Here is a 16,840-nt window from a genome sequence, read left to right as displayed (position 1 = left end):
CCATAGTTTGTTTATCCATTCATCTGTTGATGGGCATCTAGGTTGTTCCCATCGTTCTGCTATTGTGAACGATGCTGCCATGAACATAGGTGTGCATATGTCTATTCGAGTGACGACTCTTATTTCTCTAGGATATATATTCCTAGGAGTGGGATTGCTGGATCAAATGGTATTTCTATTTCTAGCTTTTTAAGGAAAGGCCATATTGTTTTCCAAAATGATTTTACCATGTTTCATTTTTTTAATGAACAATTTATAGAACTGTTTCCTGGTCTAATTCTATTGTAGACAACTATGAATATCTCCAAAATGCACCTCCTGGATTTTTCCCAAGACTTGGTGTTATTGGTTTTGCTGGCCTTGTTGGACTCCTTTTTGCTAGAGGTAGGTACAATTTTGCATTTTTAGTTTTTAATGGTTAAGTTTATTTAGGTATAATTTACATTAAATAACATTCATATAGTCATGTAATGATCACCACACTCAAGATACAGAACTATTCCATCACCCCAAAAAGTTCCATTGTGCCTCTTTTAGTTAGTCCCCTTGTCCCACCCCTCGCTCCTGCAAACCATTAATCTATTTTCTCTCCCTATAGGTTTGCCTTTTCTAGGTTGTGATATAAACGGAATCATAAAGTACGTAGTGTTTTATGTCTGGCCTCTTTTCATTCAGTGTAATGGTTTTTGTGGTTCATCCATGTTGTAGCATGTATCACTATTTCATTCAGACATTACAAAAATTCCTAATATAAAAAGTCTATGAACCCTATAATCAGCCCCCCATAAAAGATAAACAGAGAATAGTTTGGTAGCCATTCCTTCCATTTAAAAAATCTTTTGTATACATGCATTAACTATTATTTCAGAATCTGGAAAAGTGCAGCTGGTGCCACTCCCCAAATCTGTGGAATGAGCTCATGTAATAGTTTCTGTGCCCTCCTCCCATCTTGTGCAGAATATGTAAAAATTAGAGTTCCTTTTTAGTAATCAGCTTGAAACATAGCTGAACTTTTTTTCCCCAGAGTTTTCCCTCTTTTCTGCAAAGTTGTTCAAAAAAGTATTCCTGTCTTATTTAGATAGTGTTTGGAATTTCCGAAGATCCCAAGGCCAGGGCGTTGGAATTTTGGCTGTTAGGGAGACAGGAATGTGGAAAAGAACAAATAGAAATGAGCTTCCCCCTCCCCTCTCCACAGCTAGAGCAGGTGGGGGTGTCTTGCAGGCCCAAGGAAAGCTCCCCGTGGCTTGTGTACATTTCTGTACTGTCGAGAGTTTGTCCTCTGCACGTCCACTAGTGTGACCAGCTTGAGAAGGAATGGGGACTGTGCTCTCCTGGGCAGATCAGCAGCATGAAGATACCCACTACTGTGGGTCCTATTCCTTTGTGTTTGTTTGTTTGTTCCTCCTTTTTCTTTTTTCTGGGGAGGACATGGTAATATTAAAATAGTTTAAAACCTTAATTCTTTTTCAGAAACATAAAACACACACACACACACACAGACACTCACATTCACACACTCACACTCTCACACTCTCAACAACAGGGCTTATCCCCTGGGTGCTGGGTGTAAAAGGGCCTGAGATGAACAGTATCCTAAGGGTTCATTAAGCAAGTTGAGTGGAATGGTAGGTATATTTATGGGTGACCTGAGTGGTTTGAAGGTTCCTCCAGGTAAATGGTCCCCTATGGGACAACAGCTGTTGCCTTGGGTCTTGTCTTCTTCATGCTGTCGTGAGGATGAGCCCCTTCTCTGGGTTCCATGTTTTCTCCTTGGTTTACTCTGCTGTGTTGTTGAAGTATGGGCTTAAGTAACTTTCAAAAAAGGATATGTTGGAGGTAAACTTTTTAAGTCCTTGCATGTCTGGAAATTACTTTCTGCCCTCATACCAAGTGATAATTTATTTGGTTGGGTATAGAATTTGTTTTCCATCAAAACTTCAAAGGCCATGTCTTCTGGCATCTGGTGTTACAGATGTGAGAGTTGGTAGCCAGTCTGATGCTTATTCCTTTTTAAGTGATCCATTTTGCTTTCTTCTTGGAAATTTTGAGGATCTTCTCTGAATCTTTCGTGTTCTGAATTTCCATGGTGCTATGACTAGATCCAGATCTTTTCGTGCATTGATTGGGCATGGTAATGGCTTGCAGCCTTCAACTCTAGGAAGATATCTTGGATTTCTTTGAAAATTCACTCGCATTCTGTTTCCTTTCTGAACTCATATTAACTAGTGATTGGGCCGTCTAAATTGACTCTCTATTTGTCTCTTGTATTTTCTCGATTATCTTATTATATCACTTTTGAGTTTTTTTACTTTGATCATTTCCAAGAAGTCTTTGTTCTCTGAATGTTCCTTTTTCATAGAATTCTTTTTTTGTTAATGTAGTAGCTTCTTGAATTTATTTGATGATACTTAATAACAACTTTAGTTTTGTTTTTAAATTATATTTCCTGTGTTGTCATTGTTGTTGTTAGGTGCCATTGAGTCGGTTCTGACTCATAGCGACCCTATGTACCACAGAACAAAACACTGCCCGGTCCTGTGCCATGCTCACAATCGTTGTTGTGCTTGAGCCCATTGTTGCAACCACTGTGTCAGTCCATCTCATTGAGGATCTTCCTCTTTCTGGCTTTCTACTTTACCAAGCTTGATGTCCTTCTCCAGGGACTGATCCCTTCTGACAACACGTTCAAAGTATGTAAGACGTAGTCTCGCCGTCCTTGCTTCTAAGGAGCGTTCTGGTTGTACTTCTTCCAAGACAGATTTATTCATTGTTTTGGCAGTCCATGGTATATTCAATATTCTTTGCCAACACCACGATTCAAAGGCATCAATTCTTCTTCGGTCTTCTTTATTCATTGTCCAGCTTTCGCATGCATATGATGCAATTGAAAATACCATGGCTCGGGTTAGGCGCACCTTAGTCTTCAAGGTGTTATCTTTGCTTTTCAACACTTTAAAAGAGGTCTTTTGCAGCGGATTTGCCCAATGCAATGCGTCTTTTGATTTCTTGCCTGCTGCTTCCATGGGTGTTGATTGTGGATCCAAGTAAAATGAAATCCTTGACAACTTCAGTCTTTTCTCTGTTTATCATGATATTGCTTATTGGTCCACTTGCGAGGATTTTTGTTTTCTTTATGTTGAGGTGTAATCCATACTGGAGACTGTAGTCTTTGATTCATCAGGAAGTGCTTCAAGTCCTCTTCACTTTCAGCAAGCAAGGTTGTGTCATCTGCATATCACAGGTTGTTAATGAGTCTTCCTCCAATCCTGATGCCCCGTTCTTCTTCATATAGTCCAGCTTCTCGGATTATTTCCTCAGCATACAGATTGAATAGGTATGGTGAAAGAATGCAACCCTGACGCACACCTTTCCTGACTTTAAACCATGTAGTATCCCCTTGTTCTGTTTGAACAACTGCCTCTTGATCCCTGTACAGGTTCCACATGAGCACAATTAAGTGTTCTGGAATTCCCATTCTTTGCAGTGTTATCCATAATTTGTTATGTTCCACACAGTCGAATGCCTTTGCATAGTCAAGAAAACACAGGTAAATATCTTTCTGGTGTTCTATGCTTTCAGCCAGGATCCACCTGACATCAGCAATGTTATCCCTGGTTCCACATCCTCTTCTGAATCCGGCCTGAATTTCTGGCATTTCCCTGTCGACATACTACTGCAGCCGCTTTTGAATGATCTTCAGCAAAATTTTAGTTGCGTGTTATATTAATGATATTATTAGATAATTTCTGCATTCGGTTGGATCGTCTTTCTTGGGAATAGGCATAAATTTGGATCTCTTCCAGTTGGTTGGCCGGGTAGCTGTCTTCCAATTTCCTATAAGGTCATTTTTTTTCCTGCTTGCTTGTCTTGCTCTCTCTCTTTTATGTTTCCAATAACGGTTAAGAATGTGGCAGTTGAGTAAGAACTTCCTGTGCATGGTGGAGCTTGCTGACAGGCAGGCTCTGTCTCATGGTGAGCTGGACGGGAACTGACCTTATATGGGGGGTGCCCACACCCAGTGCCACGTGAGGAGGGCACTAATACACACACACACACACGCACACACACACACACGCGCACCCACGCGTGCACACACACACCCACCCCCAGCTCTCTTGGTTCCCAGCAGAAAATTCATGGCATTTCTTTGGAGATACCTCCTGTCACCCCCTTTCCCCCTTCCCCCCCCTGTTTTGTTTTGTTTTTTTTTGACTTGGGAGTAGCTGTCTGACCACGGGCAGTTTTGCACTGGAATGGGATGGGGGAGCTGGTTCATGTACAGAACTTAACATTTGTCCCCTTGTCTGGAGACTCCCTGAGGCTGCCTGGAGCAGATCTGCTCCCTCCTCAAGACTTCGAGGCTGCGTCTCCTCTTGTTTCCATCCACTTTCTGTTTTCTGAAAATTGATTGACACTTTATCTGCCAGTGGCCTCTCCACACGTTTTCTCTTCCTTGTGGATTGATTATCTATATTTTATTCTCTTACTGTTATTTTAATGGGGTCTCAGGGAGAGGAGAGAAACACTTGTGTTTAGTATTTAAATAGGAAGCCCTGAAAGAACATAAACCGTAGAAACGAAGATAATGTTTCTTTTTCAGAGCAGTGTGTTTTCTGCTCTCTTAGAAATGGTGGGTCTCTTGAAAACATTGTACTGAGTGAATGAAGCCAGTCACAAAGGACCACATATTGTATGATTCCATTTATATGAAATGTACAGAGTAGGCAGATCAATAGAGAAAAGTAGATTAATGGTTACCTAGGGCTGGGGGTAGGGTAGGGGATTGAAGGGTGATGGCTAAGGGGTAGGGGATTTCTTTTGGGGATGATACAGTATTCTAAAATTGCTTGTCATAATTGTTGCACAACTCTGTGAATATGCTAAAGCCATGGAATTGTAAATTTTAAATGGATAAATTATGTGGTGTGTGAATTATACCTCAGTAAAGCTGTTAAAGCATGGTGCTTATTTTTGTTAAGCATCATATTGTTAGTCGTGTTCTCTGTGAATTAGAACCAAAGAAGTCTTATTCAGTATTAAATGTACAGGGTGAATTGTGATGGTAAGGTTAATGAATCATCTGATTGTAACTGTGACCTTTTATTTAATAGGTTCAAAAATAAAGAAGTTGATATATCCACCTGGTTTCATGGGATTCGCTGCCTCTGTCTATTATCCACAACAAGCCATCAGCTTTGCCCAGGTAAGTTAGACCCAGTAAGCTAGGTTGACCCACATTCTTATTTGTGTATGTATGGATTTACTGCTTAATTTTCATTTTATTTTACAGTTTTTACGACACCAGACTAAAATTAATTTGCACATATAGGTGGACTACAGCGATTAAATCTGTTTTTCTCTGCTGTGTACCTTAGTTCCCACCCTCCTTCCAGTAATGTCAGTGTTCAGAGAATATATGCTAATTTGAATACTAATCAAGGAAAATTAAAATTAGTTTGCATATTTATATGGAAATATGGAGACTCAAATTTCAGAGCTGCTACTTTATGGTCATTCTCAGTTTGGGCACATCTGGTCACAACCTTCTCTTCCTGGAGTTGTGTGCACAGACTGGGCTCTGGCCTTCCGAGCCTTCTCTCTGGTCCTGGCACCAGCTTGTTTTTCCCTGCCAGGGACTCTGAGGCATGCAGGCTCCTCTGCTGGAAGCGCCCTTCTTAGGGCTCTCAGTTGGCTGCTCCTTTCTTTGTTTCTTTTATAATAATTTATTTGTTTTTGTTGTTCTTGTTAAGAATATACACAGCAAAACATACCACCAATTCAACAATTTCTACATGTACAATTCAGTGGCATTGATTACATTCTTTGAGTCGTGCGACCATTCTCACCCTCCTTTTCTGAGATGTTCCTCCCCCATTAACGTAAACTCAGTGCCCCCTAGGTTTCCTATCTGCTCTTTTGAGCTTCTCTTATTAGTTTGATCCCTTAGAGAGATTCTTAAAGGAGCATAATGGTCAAGGCAGACATTCTTTACTAGATAAGCTAAACTATTGTTTGGTTTTAAGAAGACTTTAAGGGAAGTGCTCATGATCATTAGTCATTAGAGAAATGCAAATCAAAACTACAATGAGATATCATCTCACCCCAGTAAGACTAGCATTAATCCAAAAAACACAAAATAATAAATGCTGGAGAGGTTGTGAAGAGACTGGAACACTTATACACTGTGGGTGGGAATATAAAATGGTACAACGACTTTGGAAATCGATTTGACGCTTCCTTAAAAAGCTAGAAATAGAAGTACCATATGATCCAGCTATCCCACTCCTTGGAATATATCCTAGAGAAATAAGAGCCGTCAAACGAATAGATATATGCACACCCGTGTTCATCGCAGCACTGTTCACAAGAGCAAAAAATGGAAACAACCTAGGTGCCCATCAACAGACAAATGGATAAACAAATTATGGTATATCCACACAGTGGAATACTATGCAACAATAAAGAACAACGATGAAGCCATGAAACATCTCATAACATGGAGGAAGCTGGAGGTCATTATGCTGAGTGAATTTAGTCAGTCACAGAAGGACAAATATGGTATAAGACCACTATTATAAGAACTCAAGAAGTGGTTTAAACACAGAAGAAAACATTCTTTGATGGTTATGAGGGTGGGGAGGGAGGGTGAGGGTTATTTGCTAACTAGATAGTAGATAAGAATTACCTTGGATGAAGGGAAGGACAGCACACACTACAGGGGAAGTCAGCACAACTAGAGTAAACCAAAGCTAAGAAGTTTCCTGAATACAGTCAAACACTTTGAGGGACAGAGTCGCAGGGGTGGGGTGTGGGGACCATGCTTTCAGGGGACATCTGGGTCAACTGGCATAACAAAGCTTATGAAGAAAATGTTCTGCATTCTACTTTGGTGAGTGGCATCTGGGGTCTTAAAAGCTTGCAAGCGGCCATCTCAGATGCATCAATTTGTCCCAACCACCTAGAGTAAAGGAGAATGAAGAACACCAAAGACATGAGGAAAGTATTAGCCCAAGAGACAGAAAGGGCCACATAAGCCAGAGACTTCATCAGCCTGAGACCAGAAGAACTAGATGGTGCCCAGCTACCACCAATGACCGCCCTGACAGGGAACACAGCAGAGTCCCAGATGGAGCAGGAGAAAGGTGGGGTGCAGAACTGAAATTCTAGTAAGAAGACCAGACTTAATGGTCTGACTGAGACTGAAGAAACCCCGGAAAGCATGGCCCCTGGATTCTCTATCAGCCCAGAACTAAAACAATTTTCAAGGCCAACTCTTCATACAGGGATTGGACTGGACTGTGGGATATAAAGTGATACTCATGAGGAGTGTGCCTCTTAGCTCAAGTAGATACAAGAGACTAAATGGGCAGCTTCGGTCCGGAGGTGAGATGGGAAGGCGGAGAGGGTTAGGAGCTGGTTGAATGGACATGGGGAATCAGGTGGAAAGGAGGAGTGTGCTGTCACAGTGTGAGGAGAGCAATTAGAGTCACATAACAATGTATGTATAAATTTTTTATGGGAAAAAAAGGGAAGACTTAATGGGATATTTTTTATTTAATATTTAAAGATTATCTCAGGGCAATAGTTTAAGGGTTTTATCCACCCTCCGTGGCTCCAGAAAGTCTAGAGTCCATGAGAATTTGAAATTCTGTTCTACGTTATCCCCCTTTTGATCAGGATTCTGCTATAAAATCTTTGATCAAAATGTTCATTAATGGTAGCCAGGCACCATCCAGTTCTTCTGGACTCATGGCTAAGGAGGCAGTTGTTCATGGAGGCAATTAGCCACACATCCCACATCCTCCTATTCCTGGCTTTTCCTTCTTCCTCTGTTTCTCCAGGTGAATAGAGACCAATTATTGTGCCCTGGATGGCTGCTTGCAAGTTCTTAAGACCCCAGGCACTACACAACGAACTGTGAGGTGGAACAGTAGCACTAAACACGTTATTAGGCCAGTTTCTGGGATGTCCCATGAAACCATGACCCTGAACCTCAAAACCAGGGAACCAAATCCCATGAGGTGTTTGGTTGTACATAAGCAACCTCAGCAGCTACTCTTTTGTTGTTGTTGTTGTAAATATATCTATCACACAACTTTTGCCAGTTCAGCATTTTTATAGGTATACAGCTTACAACAATTACATTAACTGGCTGTGCAACCCTACCCTTAATGCAGTTTTTCCATCACCATAAATCAAAACTCAGTGCTTCATAAGCAATAAGCCCTCTTACCTCCCTCCCTCCTGCTCCTGGTAACCACTAATAAACTGTGGTCTCTATACGTAGCTGCTCCTTTCTTAACTTCAGGCCTCAGCTTCGGTGACACCTCCCCGGAGAGGGCTTCCCGAACACCCTGTTATTTTCCATCTGGTCATCCCATTACCAGGTTGCAGTTATATACTTGTTACTTGATCACTGGCAGCCTCCTGCACTAGTGTGTGACCTCCATGAGGCCAAAGACTCTTGTCTTCTGCTTATTGGCGTGTGCCCAATACCAAGCACCATGCTGGGCCCATAACCAACGCGCAATAAAAATGGTTTGAATGAGTGACTGTCCCCTTGTACTAATCCTATGGATATTTTTCGTGGCTTGACTCTCATGACAGTTTTTAGTTTAACTTTCACAGTTTCTTTTTTGTATTCTCCGTTTGACTTGTTAATCTTCTTTTGGAATAATTTTTGACATGTAATTCTTTTGTTTTCTCTGATTTTTCATTCCAAAAGGCAGAGTTGTGTTTTTATTCATCTCTGGTCTAGAGGATGTTACAAGGTCGGTAGGTCTGCTGGCTCTAGTCATGTCGTAAATTGAAATTGCACAGGTTTCCTGAAATATTTTTAGTCTGAGTAGAGTATTTCTTTTAAGGAACAAAATAAAAACTTTGAGGTGATTTACTGCCTCTTAAAAACTTGGTTATTTACATTTATATAATTTACTGATTCTTATGGCAGAAAGATTTTCCTTAGTCTTTTTAAGCGTGTGATTTTTTTTCAGTAAAACTGGAGTACAAGAATGACAGTAGAAAAGTGCAGTATTTCTCACATATTTATATAACTCTTCAAACTGAGCTTTGCCAATTTTGGAAATTAATACTAAGCGTTCTTGGGCACAGAAAATGAAAATAAATTTTTTTTAGAAATGTTTTCATACTTCCCTGCTATTTCTGTCCTTTGTTCTTAACATCCACCATCATCTTTGCCTTGGTATATTCTGCTTCCAAACAATGTAATCTCCCCATTCAAGAAGACACTTCAATGACTTGTGTTTAACAATATATGTTAGTTAATTTCACTAAGGACATGTTCAGTTATAATGAATGAATTAGACTCAGATTTTTTTTTCCACCTTGAGAAGAAGTAGGTTGGACTTCAATCTCAGTTCTCAATATATAGTGTTAAGTTCTTAAATAAGTTACTAGAGAAAACTAGATATAATAAAGGCAGTGACTTAGATGGAGTTTGTTAATTTGCAGCAAGTAATCCATTGAGGAGATGAGATTATATTCTAACCATGGAGGTACTGTTAACATTTGGCAAATAGTTACAGATAATATCAAAGGAAAGTGATATTACTATCCTCTAGGGTGTTCTAGGAGCCCTGGTGGCACAGTGGTTAAGCGCTGCGGTGAGCTATGGCTACTAACCAAAAGGTCGGCAGTTCAAATCCACCAGCTGCTTCTTGAAAACCCTGTGGAATAGTTCTACTCTGTCCTATAGGGTCGCTATGAGTCGGAATCGACTTGATGGCAATGGGTTTTTGGAGGATATTCTAGGAATTCTAAACTCTTTAACTTGTTTAAAGAAAAATCATTGTATTGTTGAAGTTGTTTTTGTAATGTACTGTCCTTCTTTCCCTCTATCTCCATGGAGTAGCTTTCCTAAGGTCATCCTTTCCATCTGTGATGATCATTCTGTTCCTTCTACCTACCTCTTACAGAGTTTTGCTTCATCAAGTACCATCACTCTTTTGCATCTTTAATCTCTTACGTTGCATCATCTCTTCCCTCTTAACCTACAAACATACTCAAGCCTCCGTATTCCAGAAAGTCCTTCTCTTGATCCTGGCTCCCCTTAAGCTTTCAGCTCTTTTACCTTCCTTTTGGGAGCATACTTCTATTCAGCATCTTTACTTCCTCACCTCCCATTCTCTCCAGCTAGATACAGTCTATAATGTCCACTACTCTACTGAAAGTGTTGTTGCTGTGGTCACCTTGGCTGATTCCAGGTGTGACAGCCCTTCATCCTCGTAGCCTTCATTTTGTCTGCAGCCCTTGGCACAGTTAATTATTTATCTCCTCCCTTGGTGGTCTCAGTGCTGCTTTTCATCTTACCTCTGGCTGATTCTTCCCCAGCACAGTGAGGGAGGGTCCCACAGGAGGTTACTGGTGGTATTTTGGCAAGTAGGTAGAACACTGTAAAGCTAGACCAGTAGTTCTCAAAGTGAAAACAGGGAACATATTCATTGGATTCACCTGTTTTTTATTTAAGCCCCTAAAATGAATGATTGATTTTCACCTTAGCAAATGTGAATTGATTTGACTGTTGTGTGCAAGACAGGATACTAGATGTGACAGGTAGAAGTCTTATGTGTCTGATTTTCTTCCATTAGCAATGATCACCTACATTTTTTTTAATTGAAATTTTGAAAGTTTGGGATATATACCTGCAATTTATAGCAAATTATTTTAAAATATAACTATAAACAATCAGACTTATTATTTTTTATTTGCTTATGTTGCACAGTTTTAATGCGTATGTCCCAAGACTTACTGCATTAGTTATCTAGTTAAATACAGAATTTTTGGAAACAGGAAAAAAGAAAACAAAATTCTTTTCCTTGCCATTCGTATATGGAATAGCAATTGATCTTTTATATTTTGTTTCAAGGCCAGCGGGGAAATACTATATGACTGGGGTTTGCGAGGATACATAGTCGTAGAAGATCTGTGGAGAAACTTTCAAAAGGTGAGAAGCATCTTTTTTATCATCTTCCTTTTGATTTAAATGTGTGGTTTCCCTAGGGTTTTGTAAAGTACTTGCTGTTGTTTATTTTGTCTTGCTTTTTGTTTGTTTTTAATTACGCCTTTAGTTCACATTTTCTGGTGACCTTTACTGGACAAGTGGTAGAACTTCTGAGCATTTGATTATCAGCAGGATTAAATAAGTGATCACAAAATGCATTCCACCACAGCCTTAGACCATAATTTCCTCTCTATTGTATTTATAATCTGTTCAAAGTATAGTTTTATAAAAACTGAATTCAAAGGCAAAAAAGTATGCTTCCAGGTAAAAGACAAATAATTGAGACCCCTTCCATTTGTCATAAGCTCAGTTCTTTTCTTTAGCAGTGCTGTATCTATGCATTCCCTAGCCTTCTCAGCCCAGCTATGGGCATGAGTCTTGGTGTGTTGGGGACCAGCCACCAGCCACAGGCCACCTTCCTGTGTTGTCTGGTGGATGAGCAGCAGAGAGGAGGTTGTGTAATTGTAAGGGAATGTCATCTTTCATCTCTTCTAGCAGCCACATAGCTGATTAAAATGTTGCTCATTTTCTGGAACATTCTTTCCTTCTTTAATAAGGAAGAATGGGTGTAGAACAAGGCGTCACATCTCCTCTAAGCACTCAGTGGGTATACACCCAGCTAAGGAAGAATTTGGTTTATATTAACAGATACCTTTTACATTATAGATTAAAGGAAGTTCATTTTAACTTTAAATTATTTCAGATGAAAATACTCTTTTAAAAAAATATAACTGTCTCAAAATTAAAATCCAGAATTTTGAAATGGAATTTGGAAGTACCATTATCAAATAAATCATAGGCCCTCCTCATTGTTTACATAAATAATCTTCCATGAAGATCTTAAGACTAATTTTTATATGGGTGATTTCTAAAGGAATTAGTCTGTTGAGGCTGTTTAAACTAGTTTTTGAGTAGGAAGTTCTATATCAATATCAAGTGTCCTTTGGCAATCCCTTTTATAGAATAAACACTCATAGATTTTTTTTTTTATATATTTCACTGACATTTTCTTTGGAAGCTTTCTTTCCTGTTTAAAAAATTCCTTAACAAGTCCACACTGAATTTTATGTGGGAAAGGAAATAAATGTCAGGAAAACTATACACTGCCCTAGAAAGAAACGTGGAAAGTGAGACTAGGTCGGCGGCCTCCACTCTGAGTGCTCAGCGTGTTGTGACAGATGCACGCCAAAGCCAAAGAAACCTCTCTCTTGAAAACAGCTTTCTGTAACTGCTCTGAGAATTGAGTCCAGTGCAGAAGCAACTGGACTGTGATAGGAATGCAAATTAAACAGGCCAACGTTTTGTGGTAATTTGAAAACACTAGATATTAAAACTACTCAAATTTATATATGAGACTTCAGGGAGTAGGGTGGTGAAGATTTCTAATTAGCTTGTAGTTGGTTGGCATTTCTTTGTCCAGAAATACTTCTATGCCCTTGCCCTCTTAAGAGTTATTGAGAATTTGAAGTGTTCTGTTTGTTTACTCTCAGGACGTAGTTTTCCTGTCAGCTTTCTTTTCTCAATAGATGGTAATAGATGTTAACTACTTAAACATTTAGCATCGGTTTTAAATACAAAATATCAGAAGGCCTTATTAATTCAAGATTAGATATACTTCGATTTCAGGAATTGTTTGATAGTAAGGTGCCATTGGTTTTTATTGTTTTTTTTTTTCCTCCCTTGTTGGATTTTGTGGGCTTCAGGTTTTGTTTTTTGTTTGTTTTTTAATGAGAGCAAAGATTTAAGCTACCCTGTATCAGTAACCTTTTGGGGCCCTGGAGCTGAGTATATTTTATTTATGGTATATCAAATAATTCATAATCTAGTAAGGGAGATGACGAAAGTGCACAACCAAAATACAAAACAAAACATGGTAAGTGCTATCAGAAAGACACAGAAAAATTAAGATTTTTTTAGATAAAGAAGAGAGCCTGTTTCTTTAAAGGGAATTGGCAGGCACTTCACGAAGATTTTTTGTTTGCTAGCTTGTTTAGAAATTGATTTTCAAGTCAAGCTTTAGTTACCAGTCTCAGTTACGTACAGTCTAATTCAGAGTTGTTTGTACCATAATGATGTAACAGGAATAGTCATGCCTTTGGTTGTAAATAGTTAAAGAGGTTTGTGGAAGTTGTGTTTACAGTAAGAGCTGAAAATTTAAATGGTATGAATAATGGCTCAGTTCTCAATTACATTCTTTCCCCTGAGGCTCTAAACAACCTCTGGCATTTTGCTGCTCTGCCACCTTCCTTCTCCCTTTTAGGAATTAATTCTAAATATTTGCACTGAGTCTTCTACCAATAATGTTTGGCTGAGGTGTTCGTTCAGTTCTGTCATCGTTGGTTACTTAAGAGCAATTTATCTGCTTCAGCCAAAATGAACTCTTTGCTCAAATAGTGAAGAGAAGAGACGTGTGTGGAAATATTGTCATCAGAGTGTGCTCTAAGGTTTGTTTTTTTTTTTTTTAAAAAAAGAATATACATGTATGCATTTTTTAAATCCAACACTATAATGACCATACGTTTATCAGCCATCCACCTTTAAAAACTGGAGATTACCAGTGCCTTCAGAGTTCTCCATGTGATCCTTCATGCCCTCAGAGGGAACTACTCTCTGGAATTTTGTGGTTTTCATTCCCTTGCTTTTCTTTAAACTTTTCTTTTTAGTTTAACTGTAATTGAGCTTGCCTGTTTTTTGCCTTTATAATATAAATAAATATACAAAGTTTACATAAATGGAGTCTTATTATATTATGTGTATTATTTTGCAACTTGTTTCCTTAGCATTATATTTATGGCCTATATATGCCTGTAGTTTGCTCGTTTTCATTGGTGTAGAATATTTCTTTCTGGGAAAATACCCATGTTGATGGATAATTGGGTGGTTTTCAGTATATTGCTGTTAACACACAGCTGTGAACATTTTTGTACATGCGTCATGGTTTGTGAGGAGTTTCTGAAGGCTGGGATTCCTGGTTCATAGGGTCTGTATATCATTAGTTTTACTAGATGATGCCAAATAATTTTCCAAAGTGGTTGTTCCAATTTATTCTCTCAGGGAAAAACTTGGTATTATTAGACTTTTCCATTTTTGCCAGTCTGGTGGCTTTAAAATAGTTTTTCATTGTGGGGGTTGTGTGTATGGGGAGTTGATTTTTCTCCTAATTTTTATTTAGAAAAAATTTCAAACTTGCAGGAATGAAACAATGAGTATACCCTTCACTGGATTCACTAACATTTTGCTACATTTGCTTTATTTCTCTCTTTACTTATCTGTGCTCACACACGTATTTTTTTTTCTGAACCATCTGAGAACTAGTTGCAAATATTGCACTTTCCACCCATATCTAATTCAGTTTCTATTTCCTAAGAACAAAGTCATTCTTTTATGTAATCACAATAAAATTATCATACTCAGGAAAGTTAACATTTCATTTTTTACATAAATATTATGTAATACATGTTCCGTATTCAAATTTTCCAGTTGCAACAGGACAGCTGGTAATGAGGAACCCAAGGTTGAGCAGGGGATAGTGTTGACATGTTGTGGGGTTAGCAACCAATGTCACAAAACAATATGTATATTAAGTGTTTAATAAGAAACTAGTTTGCTCTGTAGACCTTCATCTAAAGTACAATTAAAAACAAAGAACGAGAGCCAAGAGCACACCACTCTAACAGCCCCATGAAAATGCCGACACAACCACCATGAATACTAATTACCGCCTGCTACTGTGGACAGTCAGTGCTGCGGCTACCCCTAAGATGACTTCTCCCTGGCCCTGTTTCTCGGAGTCTCTATCTGGGGGCATCCAGTTAGCCAAGCCTAAGTCATGGGCTCCTGGCCTAGCTGCAAGGGAGGCTGGGAAATAAGTCTGGCCTTTTTGGCTTCTGTGGTGAGGGCTAGGCTGTGCATCCCACCAAGCCTCAACTGAGGGGATTCAGAAACTTCATAGGAAGACAGCTCGGATGCTGGGCCTCTAAAAATGGGGAAACATCCATTTCTCTCATGGAATGCCTAAGGAGAACAGTGGGAGTGCAGATGTGTTTTACTCAAGTGATATTTCACTGTTTAAATCTGCATCCCCTCTTTTCTAAAAAAATGGAAAAAAATGCAAGTATTTTTGCTGTTTCCCTATGGGCTTATGTTTGCAAATAAATGCCTTATTTCCTTAGTTATGAAGCCAAGACAGAGAATGTGAGGCACAAGATTTGTTGTTGGCATCCTATATCTTTCATCATTTTATTCCTCTGACAAAGAACTTAAAGTGACTCCTATTTCCCATTAACAGGAAGCCCCAGCCACTCCTATCTCTGCAGCGAGCACCCAGTCTCAACAGGCTACCGTGCCCCAAATTAATGGAACCTCATCGAACAGTCTGTCAGTGACTCTTACCCAACTAAGCTAATCTTCAGACACCAAAAAGCTGACTCCTCCTGTGGAACTCTCCAGCAGCTTTCCCCTGCATATCCCCAAGGGAAGGCCAACCACAGTAGTGACCCCAAGCTAGTGTGGCCAGAGTGTGGGCTCCAGGCTATGTGCCCAGGAAAGTCTATGTGATCTGAATATTTCAATTGTATTAATCATGTACTCTTAAATGAGTATAGTATTAAATAGATTAGTCCTGAAATAAAACTGTACTTGAATAGACACCAAAAAATATTTTTTTCCAGTTGCTCCAATAATGTGCTTTCCTTAAATAATTAAAAAAAATTTTTATAGCTAAGTGAATTATTATAAGGCAAACATTCTTGTAATCATCATCCAGGACAAAAAATAGAACTTTGCCAGCCACCCAGAGGCCTCTCCTTCTAGACTATCCCTATCACAGTCCTCTCCCTTTCTTCAAAATAATTACTATCCTGAATTTCATAGCAATCACTTCCTTGTCTTTCTTTATGGTTTTATCATCCCAGTACTTATCCCTGTCACTTTAGTTTAGTCTTGCCCATTAATTTTAACTTCATATACCCTTTAAATCTCTTTTAATCTTGAGTTGCAGCCCTGGTGGCACAATGGTTAAGTGCTTGGCTGCAACTGAAAGGTTGGCTGTTCAAATCCACCCCGTGGCTCCACAGGAGAAAGACCTGGTGATCTGCCCCCGTAAAGATTATAGCCTAGAAAACCCTATGGGGCAGTTCTACTCTGTCACATGGGGTCACTATAAGTCAAAATCGACTCATCAGCACCTAACAACAACTATCTTGAGTCATGTGATAATCTCAAATAAATCAAAATCCACACTTTTCTTTCCTCAACTATGAGGACATAACAGATCCCCACTTTTCCACTTCTGTTTTCAATTCTAACACCAGCTGCCCACGCAGCACTTCTCTGACTCTAGCTACCCAGAGTTAGGCCAGATCTCACAAGTTAAAAGAACACCGTCCTTCAGGCTGCCAAATAGGCAGACACTAGCTGCAAGTGAGTCCACATGACACCCTCACTTCTGACGTGTTGGCTATAAATTTGGGGTTTCCCTCCAACCCTTCAGGAGTTCCCCCCTGGCTCCCTCACTCCTGATCTGCTGACTTCCGGTACTCCTTTGGGTTCGATAACTCGCTGGATCAATTCACAGAACTCATGGATGGTGCTATTGTTACTATTACAGTTTTATTGTAAGAAAAAAGGATACGAACGAAGAGACTCATAGGACTAGGTCTGGGAGGGTTCCCAGCATGGAGTGTCCATGTCCCAAGGGATGCATTACCCTCCTTTGTGCATCAGTGTCTTTTACCAACCAGGAAGTCCATGGAGCTTCCATGTCAAGAACTTTTATTGACTTCCTTACATAGTCTGAAGTCAGGCCAGCTCCCACCCATC

At 39.5% G+C, this 16,840-nt stretch overlaps 1 protein-coding gene across 1 annotated transcript in view; it reads left to right on the top strand.

Moving 5' to 3' along the window:
* The window catches only part of APOO (apolipoprotein O), a 57,972-nt gene that overhangs the window by 31,661 nt on the left and 9,471 nt on the right, over positions 1 to 16,840 (top strand). Inside the window, exons 5-7 of the mRNA XM_004382855.1 lie at positions 289 to 384; positions 5,112 to 5,203; positions 10,886 to 10,963. Coding sequence (XP_004382912.1) covers positions 289 to 384; positions 5,112 to 5,203; positions 10,886 to 10,963 — 266 coding nt within the window. The remainder of the gene's footprint in view (positions 1 to 288; positions 385 to 5,111; positions 5,204 to 10,885; positions 10,964 to 16,840) is intronic.

The sequence above is a fragment of the Trichechus manatus genome, unplaced genomic scaffold, assembly GCF_000243295.1.
Source record: "Trichechus manatus latirostris isolate Lorelei unplaced genomic scaffold, TriManLat1.0 scaffold00100, whole genome shotgun sequence".
NCBI classification, from domain to species: Eukaryota; Metazoa; Chordata; class Mammalia; order Sirenia; family Trichechidae; genus Trichechus; species Trichechus manatus.
Note: the sequence above shows the minus strand (reverse complement) of the source record. Positions and strands in the feature narration are given on the sequence as shown.